The 11,029-nt window shown below is 38.6% G+C and overlaps 1 protein-coding gene across 1 annotated transcript; it reads left to right on the top strand.

The window, feature by feature from the left end:
- Positions 1–4,620: 4,620 nt before the first annotated feature.
- LOC132132269 (fibroblast growth factor 18-like) lies at positions 4,621–9,853 on the top strand. Its single transcript, XM_059544643.1, has 5 exons — positions 4,621–5,430; positions 6,825–6,864; positions 6,965–7,142; positions 7,903–8,009; positions 8,894–9,853. The coding sequence occupies exons 1-5, from the start codon at positions 5,399–5,401 to the stop codon at positions 9,176–9,178; spliced, it is 642 nt and encodes a 213-aa protein (XP_059400626.1). The 5' UTR covers positions 4,621–5,398; the 3' UTR covers positions 9,179–9,853.
- The last annotated feature ends 1,176 nt before the right edge of the window (positions 9,854–11,029 follow it).

The following is an 11,029-nucleotide window of genomic DNA, read 5'->3' as shown; positions in this document are numbered from 1 at the left end:
ACAAGATTTTTTTCTTTCTTGTCAGCGTATGTGTATGCTTATTTGCCAGAAGCCCTAAGGTCAGTGATGTTGTAGCAAATTAGTGGTGAGTGACAGTTGGCTAGCACGGCTGACAGATTTGAGGAATGCAGGCAGTCTGTAAGGACGGACCTGCCTGAATGTTAAACACTTTTTCCACAAAGCTCAAAGGAATGGTTCTACCTATTAGCAATTCAAACACAAACACATTCTTCTTCCTCTTCCTCTTACAGAAATCCGGACATGGTGAGTTGTTTTAGGCAACGCTAATGTCGTTTTTTTGTCAACATATTGCAGCCAGATTGGATTAATTAGAAGCTGGAAGTACATAACTCGACCATTTGATTCTCTTTTAACCAAACAAGCATACAAATACATATAAAAAAGTGCATATACATGAGTATATGTCTGTGTGGTTACAAGAGACCTGTGGTCAGCGCATTAAAACACATTCATTCCCACGATGCAGAAAGGAGGTAGAGAATGTCCATTTACGTACTTGCAGTTCAGTGGCTGCGGTCATGTGCTCTCGCCAGCGCACAGAGAGAGGAGACTTGTGGTTTTAACCCAGCCAGAAAGGAGCGGTGGGAAGGGGAGCGGAGTGATGACAGCTCATGATGTTATACATTACAAATGTGAGCTGGGAAGTGACCTAGTGTGGGTTAATAAGCCGTAGAACAAGTCCAGAAATGACAATGTGGTATATGTAAGGGCATGGGGAAGCTGAAAAAAGGGCTTGTGAAAGCGCTGAAAACACGCAAGGTATTTGGAAGGCATTTTGGGGCACAATCGTCAGTGTGATGACATCCATCACAGCTGAGTTTCAAAAGAAAAACTGGTGCGAGCCAAACAGCGTGTTTCTGTTACCTACAGTTAACTTCTTTCCTTCTCTGTCATTCCACAATCATCCTTTCCCCCATTATTCAGCTCCTCGCTTCCTTTTTCCATTCCTCTATCCCTTTCTTTGCACACTTCACTCCCTTTGACACCCCTCTATCCCTTTGCCGCCGCTTCCCCTTCCTCCCTGGCCTGTTAATCTATTCCAGAAGAAGGGCTGCCATGGAGAACGCATAACAAGTGCTCATACTTCAGTACAGGCCAAAAGAGAAATAACATGGAGAAAGAAAAATGGGAGTAGGGTACGGACAGGCAGAATGCGTTTATTCAAACTCAAAGCTGACTCCTTTGTTGTGGTAGGGACCGGTCTTATATTAGAAGTCTGAACTCCCTTTAAAGTCTGGAATGATGGAAGATGAGCCGAAAGGAAGAGAAAGAAAAAGAGAGAGGGAGACAAAGAAGGAGAATCTCATATTTTGTCGGAAACTCATAGAACTGGACCTGAAAAATGAGTGGAGGATAAAAATAAAAATAAAAAAGGAGAGAGAGTTACTCCACTGAGAGAATAGATTAACTAGGCTCGGTTCTGGACTGTGAACACATTCAAACCATTCAGCCAGAGCTTTGACTGAGCCTTTGATTGAGCCAAGAGACAGTTCACCAAAAATGTAAATTCTGTCATCGTTTACAAACCGTCAAGCTGTTCCAAACCAGTATGCATTTCTTCTGTTGAAGATAGAAAAAGACGATATTTTGAAAAATGTTGGTAGCCAAACAGTTGACAGTAGCCACTGACTGCTGTTGTATTTTCTTCCATACTATGGAAGTCAATGGCTACCTTCAACTGTTTGGATACCAACTAGTTTGTAGCAATTAGTATACATTTGGGAGATGTGATTCATGTGTAAAGAAACAATTTTAAGAAAGAGGAAAAAAAAAAGCTTAAACATCAGTTGGGTATGAGATAGATTTTACAAACTGATATGAATTAGCCACCAACTTACAAATTGCTATGAGAGTGTGTTGACCAATTGGTAAATGTTAAAATAATCACTGTTTCAACACTATAGTCACAATATATGTTAATATTATTTTTGTGCGAAAAAAAATAAAAAATAAATACTACAATGTTCTTTGTAATGTTTCATTCAGTTTTACTGCTTTGCCAACATGACATTGCAATGCCATAAACAAACCTTTAAAACAATCTAAAAATGATTAAAATTTAAAAAGTATTACGTTTTATTTTATAAAATTGTGTCACATTTCTACTTTAAAAATTGGTTCCATTTACTTCCATTATAAATGCCTCAAAATGGAAGTAAATATGCTTGATTTTTAAAGGATTTAAAACGCTGTAATCTTATTTTCTTCCCCAAGTGAGTTGAATTATTTATTTATTTTTGTGGTGATCAACACAAATGTCCCTTCAAGAAAGCTAAAACAGAAATATTGGAATTAAAAGAGTTTTAAAAAGATTGTGCATTTGATATCTTTCACATGAAGATCTCTGGACTTCATCTAAAAATTCAATCTGGGTTGAGGGCCTGAAGTCCAGACACTGAAAGACAAAGAGCGGAGAAACGCTGGTACAAAAGGTTATACAATCACAACCGTGAGTGTGATCCAGTCAACCAGCCTTCCTAATTCTTCTACTCTAATTCTGCTGTTCACACAACTGGGTGTGTATGTTGAATATCAGATCATTATGACCTGCTAATTGCTCAATGCTATCCAGTGGAGGTGAAATATCAAACCTTTACACTAATCAAAAATGTTTGTGGTCTCTGGAAATTGCTGGATTTTTAAGGTGAGAGGAAATGAGATATAGTATTTTGGAAATGTGACATGGCTCATGTAGGATGTTCAAAACCGCCAAGAGGGCAGTGACCTCATCTATTGCTCCTGGATGGGGCACAGGGTTGCTGGGGTGAGAGAAGGGGGCGGAGGAGCATGCATTGCTGGCGCTTGTTGGCTGACCCGGGTGTCTGGTTCTGTCGTGGTCAGAGGAGGGGGGAAAACGGGCTGTGTTTCTGAAATCCCTGTGAAATGTTCCTTTTGGAATGCCTCGTCGCTTACATACCTCTTACACCCTCTCTTATAAGTAGTTTTATTAATTACTCTTTATTATTACTCTTATATTTATTATTTGAAGTGTTTAAATATGGCCTAATATTACTCAGTACCCCTTTTAGGTTTAACAGAGATCTTTTTTTTTCAGGGATGCACTAAGGAAGTGTTTGTTTAGTTTTAGCTGGTACTTATTTTCCAAGATAGTATCAGTGGTTTTACATTTTATACTGACACCTGTTGGTCTGGATGCATGAATTTTGTTTGCTAACTACTGTTGCTAGTTAGTTTAGGTCTTAGCTGGTTTAGGCTGGAAGATGGTTTTAGCTGGTCCCTCAGCCTAGCTATGCTGAGCTCCCAGACTGACCAGCTAAATAAGTGGTCAAAAACCCTCTCAAACCAGGCTGCTGACCAGCTATGACCAGGCTGGGTTTAGGTTTTTTTTTTTTTTTTTTTTTTTTTTTTTTTTTTTTTTAGCAGAGCAGCTGGTTAGGATGTGCTTTTTACTGTTTTGTTTAAATTTTTGTTTTTACATGTGTAGCAGGGTAAGGTATTAGCCCAGATATGATTGTTTGACATCATGCCAGCCTGGGAACCTATCAGTGTTCCTACTCCTTCGTCATTGGTTAAAATGGTTTAAATCCAATGAACCTATCAGTGTTGGGATTGATCCTATTAAAAAGGGAATGGTTTGATTACTCAAGATGCATCATCCTGGGTACTAGATCATTGTGGAAAGTCATGGACAAAGGATAGGGTTTGTTGCATCTCCCTGTTGGTGTCGCAAGTAGGCCTTTTCAGGTTAGTTTCCCAATTCTGAGAAAAGGATTTGCTTTTTATAAAGGGGTTTTATTGTTGTCTTTTGTTCATCAGCATGGTAGCAGCCGTGGTCTCGTGTGGTAAGCAACCATGCATTTTGCTACATTGGAATTCTCTCTCGGTATGTATGATGGGAGGTTGTCATGTGTTTTGAGTGTAATGTAGGTAATCTTTGTGTTATGTTCAGCAGGTGTAACTACACCTCCAGGGGTTTCCAGTACCTTGGTTAAAGACGAATGTACATCAGTATGACTGCACTGCTGCTTTGTTTTTAGTGTTTGTTGTGTAACCGTTTAACTGTTGTGATATGAATGTCTTAGTTTATACCAGTTAATTATGTGATTTGTGAGTAGGAACTTTTAAAGTGGGGGTTTTATACTTTCAGTGTGTCCACTTGGGGTAGTGTGGTGTTTGGCCAATTGTATTGCTTTCACAATTGAGTGGTTTGTGGTATGGTGTGAGGTGATAATCCAAAAGGCCCCTGCTGGTCATTTTTCTCCTCCTGGTCATTTTGTAACTGGTAGACTTGTGTATTAGGCATGTTTTATATTGTATCCAAAAAGAACCCCAATGTTTGAACCATTACAGTTGTATATAAATTGCAAATGTGTTATACTGTCTCTGCTCACCCTGGCTGTTGGCCACGAACCTGTGTGCCCTTTCGTAAGGCTGTTATGTCCCAGTATATTCCAGGTGGCGTAGTCGATGTGTATCCACTTTTGGTGGGTCCCCTCCCCTACCTGACCACATCTTGCCACATCAAAAATCCTTAATAAATGCATTAAGTAATGTTGTTGTTATTAGTAATCCAGCCTGCTGAATGTCACGTCAATGTGATGTCGTCATGCCGGCGACCATGAGGGGCCGCCCCGCTCTATGTAGATTAAAACCGTTTTTTCTCCAAGATTGACAGGACTTGGAATCTTTTTCGCAGGTTTTATTTCTCAAAACACGGTTTAACCCTTTAATTTGCAAACTAACGACCGAATGCACCTTTAAGCAGGACGGCCAGACTTCCCGAAACCTTTCAGTTTAATAAAAAGGTCACTCGGTTTATGTAAGCAGTTTTAAAGTTCTGAATTCGGTTACTGTTGGACCGTCGAAGCGCTTCTCCTCCGTCGCCCCACCTTGGTGATTATAAGTGAGCTAGAAACGTCGTCCCATCACCATCCCTGCCCCTGCGCGCACCCCGCCCATCTCCGTTCCACTTCAGCTGCGCTTCCTTCTCATTCAGCAAACGCACTGTCCTGTGGCGAGAGAGGGTTCTTTCCACCCCGCAGCCAAACAAAAGAAGCCTGGAAAAGGAGAAGATCTAGCAATGACTTCTTAATGAGCAGGAGGACCCCTGAATTCTGCTTTTTTGTTAGAAGACATGCAGCGTTCTTAAGGATACTGCAGGAAGGAACACTGGGAAGCTTTTTAATATCCATCTATTGTCAGTGTGTCATGGGGTCACACAGGAGGATGACCTGTTTTTCACCTGTCGTTCTCCAGTATACATCCGAACGGGTTTGCTTGCGAGAAGACTCTCTCTGAACAACCCTCCAACACGCGCTCAGATGCTCACCTGGGTCTGTGTCCGGTTTGGGCTCCAGTTTTTAAAAGCATCGCCTCAGAGATCTCCCTGTCCGGGGTGATTAGAAGCGCTGGAGCGATGCAGTCCATGCTGTTCTCTGCTGTCGTGCTGTAAGTTTCACGTGTAATTGTTCAGTTTGAGTTGAAGGCTGTGTTGTAGCGAGTTTCCATCTACGGATGGGTCCACAGTTTTGTCCAGCCTGAGCGTTTGTTGTGTTTCCCATCTCTGGGTCAGACGATAGCCTCAGCAGATGCTGGGTTCTCATAATAACACTTCCCACCCAGTGTCTCCTCAGATAACAGCAGCATGCACACTGATGAGACCTTCTGAATCCTGCTTAGACTGTAGGGTAGAAGTCCGGTGTTTGTCGATAAGCATGTCTGAGGTTTATAAAAAGAGTTAATGCTTAAAAATGCTTCTCTCTCTCTCTCAAATATCTGCAATCAAAAATATTTACATTTGACAAAACTAGTAAAAACAAATTTTAGTCATGAATATCGCAAATATTGCTTTAGTCCATTTTACTGGTAAAAACTGTTAAAGTCAATATATTAGTTTTTTTTTATACTCATAGCACACAGTCATGATGGTCCCCTCTATTTCATGGTTTTCTTGACCCATGACAGCAAAATGGATTTCCTGCATGTTAGTTTCACCACACTGACTTTAAATATGTGGCCAGATGTGTTTCAGTATTTTAATAACAATTTAAAATAGAAATCATTCACATATATATATATATATATACACTTTAATGCACTTAATATTTCCGTACAAAAGTGAGCATCATTTATCCATTTATCAAAGTCAGTATTAATATTTTGTTCAATAAAAAATTTAGAGAAGACCAGAGTGTGTTGAATCAGGGTGGATCATTTTTGAGGGTTTGACCTCCTGATCCATATCAATAGATTACAACCTGTCAAGATGACAACTTTTAATTAACTAATTCATTAATTTATTTAATGTAAAAAAAAAACGTAACCCCTCCAGCTAAAAATTATATAAAATAATTGTGAGATTAAAGAGAAAGATATGAATTTATGAATGTTGTTAATGAAGACGGGAAGTATATTTTGGTAGATTTGGAAGCCTGTGATTCAATTATGATGCGTGGCTGACATCATTTAGGAAAGGAGAGTCAATGAGGGTGGTTGGCATATGTATAAAGTATCATTAACAGTTCAGAACAGATCTGAACATTGATCTTTAAATGCATGCAGACACTCTCATGTGGTGTTAGTTTGAGTTAAAATAAACACTTTCATCCTTTTTTCTTGTCGCCTCCCTCGTATAACTATAGCCAACCAAAACCTAAAATAATTTCATTCACTTGAAAAGGGGAAATATTTTGTAATACTGAGTGCCTTTTTAACTTAAGGACTTATGCTTTCATTTGCACATAATTGATTCAACAAAACATGAAAGGTGTGCCAACCAACCTCTAGAGCAGATGCAAGTCTCACACAATCACATGTGTCTTTTTCTGTTTCCCTTTGGCCAGATGTTTCCAGGTCGTGCTACTGTTCTACGGCCCATTACAGGTGCTTACAATACACGTGTTACCATTAATAAAACCATATATCTATTGATAGTTCAAAAATCAATAAAAGAGATTTGTAACTGACTTCTGTGTTTGTGCAGGTGTTAGCAGTGGAAAATGTAAACTTTGGAGTACACATAGAGAATCAGACAGGCGTGCGGGACGGCCTGAGCCGGAAACAACACCGGGTTTACCAACTATACAGTCGGACCAGTGGAAGACACGTCCAGGTGCTCGGCAAGAAAATCACCGCCATGGGAGAGGATGGGGATAAATATGGTAAGGAATCCTCTGAATGTGTCAGCCTACCTCTACACATTAAATTAAATAACTTACTGATTAATTCACAAGAATTATTATCAGTGGTTTATCTATCTATCTATCTATCTATCTATCTATCTATCTATCTATCTATCTATCTATCTATCTATCTATCTAATAAAGAATATATATATATATATATATATATATATATATATATAGTTGCAATATTAATACCGGTATTTAATATTAACATTTAATAGTTGCAATATAATTTTTCTTTAATAATAATTACAATATTTAAAATATTAAATATTGATTCTTTATATTGGTTATTTTGTCATTTATAAGAAATACATCTCTTACATAAGTAAATAATATTATTTAATCATTATTATTATTACTATATATATATATATATATATATATATATATATATATATATATATGTCTAGAAATAATGCATTTATAATAAATACAATTAAGAATTTATCTATATTAAAAATGTATTTATATTATTCATGTTACAGTCATTTGAAGTCACTTTGGATAAAATTGTCAGCTAAATGAATAAATGTAAATGCATATTAAATTAAACATTCTGCAATGATTAACACACTTCTATACTAAAACCTGAAGTTAAAAAAAAATCATCTGCCAACCATATTTGTCTTGCTAAACTCTTATATGTTACATAAATGATACATCAAATGCACTTGAGTGTCAATTATGTTCATTTATATTCCCTTTTTTTCGTATTTTTGTGTTTCTTCACAAGCCCAGCTCGTGGTGGAGGCCGACACATTTGGGAGTCAAGTGAGAATAAGAGGGAAAGAGACAAACTACTATTTGTGCATGAACCATAAGGGCAAGCTTGTGGGGAAGGTGAGTTATTGAAAAACTGCATCCTTTGAATCATTCGCGCCCTGAAGAGCTGTTCACACAATGATTTGAAACAACCTGGTCACTTGTCAGTGTGAAACCCCCATAAAACACACATCTTTTTTGGATTCTTGATGAAAAAGCTGGCAATAACGAGCTTGATAAAATTTAAGTAAGCTTCTTTTTGCAAAATGAAATTCTACGAATAGATTATGGGACAAAAATAGTGATATACCTGGAGATAATTACACTAACCAGCCACTTTATTAGGTAGGCTACACTTAGATAGTTCTGGGTCGGACCCATTTTTGCCTTTCTCCCATGCCATTACACCACCAACCTGAAACTCTGATACAAGGCAGGATGGATGCTTTCATGTTGTTCATGGCAAATTCTGAACCCACTATCCAAATATTGAATAAGAAATCCAGACCCATCACTCATTTTGGTGAGCCCCTGTGAGTTGTAGCCTCAGTTTCCTCTTCTTAGCTGAGAGGAGTGGCACCTGATGTGGTCTTCGGCTGTTATAGCCCATCTGCTTCAAGGTTCGATGTGATTTGTCATTTTCAGACCATTCCCTGTAAACCTCAGAGATAGTGGCAAGTGAAAATCCCAGTAGATCAGCAGTTTCTCTAATACTCAGACCAACCCATCTGGCACCAACAACCATCTCACATTTATTGTCGCTTAAATCACCTTTCTTCCCCATTCTGATGGTCGGTTTGAACATCAGCACTCTGTCTTGACCTACATGCCTAAATGCACTGAGTTGCCACAATAATGAGAAGTTAATGAGCAGTTGAACTGGTGTACCTAATGAAGTGACCAATGAGTGTATATTACACATGCCTCTTTTTAAAGAAAATGCATGCATTCTTCCATTCCAGAAAGACAGCAGTGTAAACAGAGGCTGCATTTTCATCGAGATTATGCTTGAGAATAACTACACCGCTTGGATGTCAGCACACTACATGGGCTGGTACATTGGCTTTACCAAAAGGGGCCGACCGCGCAGAGGTCCGAACACATTACCCAACCAGCAAGACGTGCATTTCATGAAACGCTTCCCTCCAGGAGAACAGCCCGACCTGCAGCCCTGCAGCTTTACCACAGTCAGCAAGAGGAGCAAAAGAGTCCAGCAGACCTCCACCTCTCCTCCACCACACCAATAATTCAACAAGCACTGACTGTTGCGCAAAGATCACTTCTTACAGAGGATCTAGAGAGATGCTCTTCCTTAAAATGCAACCAGGTTAGGCTTTAGGACTGACCTCTCAGTTGAATTCACAGTGGAAGGACAGAGTTGCTTAAACATTGTGTAATCATGCAAAATATAACCAAAGACTCCTGGGCAAGTGTGCAGTCTCTAAACCCTGACAACAAGGGAACCAAGCACATCAGAGGCCAAAGAATTCCCCTCTTATGTCCAGTGCCACTGACACTTTTTTTATGTCCCACCATAAAAGAGCAAAGAGCTCTTGAAGTTGTATGGCTGGAAAACTGGGTCAGTGCATGGCATAATATGTGTTAGCTGAGACTTGGCAACTTGGATGCTTATGACCAAAAGGGCGATTAAAGGCCCTGCTTTGTGAACTTATCAAATATGATATCTTGAGGCCTATAAAAGCTGTGAGATTGTAAACAAGAACCAAAGTCTTTTAGAATGTATTTGTCAAGAAAGCCTTATTAGACCTCCTGGTGAAGGTGCAGTTTTGGTTTAGCCTCAAATGCTTCACATTTCACCAGGAGCAGAGTCTTTCATATTCATCTCATTAATAAGTGTCATTTAAAGGGAGTGATATACACTACCGTTCTTAAGTTTGGGCTTGGGTAGATGTTTTTGAAAGAAACTCAAAAAAAGATAAAAAATACAGAAAAAACCCGGTTACAATTTACAGTAACTTTTCTATTTTAATAGATTTTAAAATGTAATTTATTCCTGTGATGCACAGCTGAATTTTCAGCAGCCATTCCTCCAGTCTTCAGTGTCACACGATCCTTCAGAAATCATTCTAATATGCTGATTTCCTGTTAAAGAAACATTTCTTATTGCTATCCATGTAGAAAACAGTTGTGCTGGTCCATATTTTTATGGAAATAAAAAGTACAGTATAACAGTCTTCAATATCAGGATTAATTTAATGCATCTTTGCAGAAGAAAAAAAACTCTGAACATTTGAACGGTAGTGTAAATATAATTTAACAGAATGCCAAATAAAATATTCTGACCACTAATAAAATCCCCCACAATTCACAAAACAAAGTATGAAAAAAAGGCCTATAAAAGACGTCGATGTGAGCAAACACTGACCTGCACTGTTGTTCATGGCTGTTTTAAAACAAAGTATCCATTACTGGTCCCAACATGAGTTGATTTTCACTCTAGAGTTAAATGTATCGGAGTAGTTACTTAACCTGACCCTGGAGCTTCCAGCCCTGTAAATGTTGCAGTTACGGTTGCAAATTATTGTCCCAAAACCACTTGGGGCTGGTGAAGTCTTAAGAGATGAAAAATTGATAAAATTCATGTTATTAAAATATTTATTTTGTGGATGCATTGATCAGTGGGTTTTCTCTGTTCCCTGACACATTTACCCAGAACCCTGTATTTTGGAGTCCAAACTCCATATTATTGCCACCTGATGGACTCAGAGGGTATAAACTACAGCCCTAAAATACACACTTGCAATACAGCCTAGAAATAGTGTAACTATCATAAGAGTTCCAAACAATAAGAAAAGCAATAGTTACATTTTCTCAAAAGTAAACACTTATAAGGGCTGTTTTGAGATTTTGTCTGTACTCTAGTCATGTACTGCATTCCAGATCACCCCATTGGGCAGTATTCAGGTCTCTTTCCCCTGTCTGAAGACTGACTTTGATCCTCCCTCTTTATAATGTCTCCATCTCTCTCACATCCACCCTTATGTCTCACAATCTGACAGCAGCCTGCCAGAATTCATTCTAATGCCTTATTTCAATGAACTTCCATTCTGAAGTTAACACAGAACTGAACTCTGTGA

This window comes from Carassius carassius, chromosome 49, assembly GCF_963082965.1.
Source record: "Carassius carassius chromosome 49, fCarCar2.1, whole genome shotgun sequence".
NCBI classification, from domain to species: Eukaryota; Metazoa; Chordata; class Actinopteri; order Cypriniformes; family Cyprinidae; genus Carassius; species Carassius carassius.
The sequence above is the reverse complement of the archived record's forward strand: the minus strand, read 5'-3'. Positions and strand labels throughout refer to the sequence as shown.

Coding starts and splice junctions, on each gene's coding strand:
- LOC132132269 (XM_059544643.1), top strand. CDS start 5,399: ATGCAGTCCATGCTGTTCTCTGCTGTCGTGCT. Junction 6,865..6,964: donor TGTTCTACGGCCCATTACAG/GTGCTTACAATA, acceptor GTGTTTGTGCAG/GTGTTAGCAGTGGAAAATGT. Junction 8,010..8,893: donor AGGGCAAGCTTGTGGGGAAG/GTGAGTTATTGA, acceptor CTTCCATTCCAG/AAAGACAGCAGTGTAAACAG.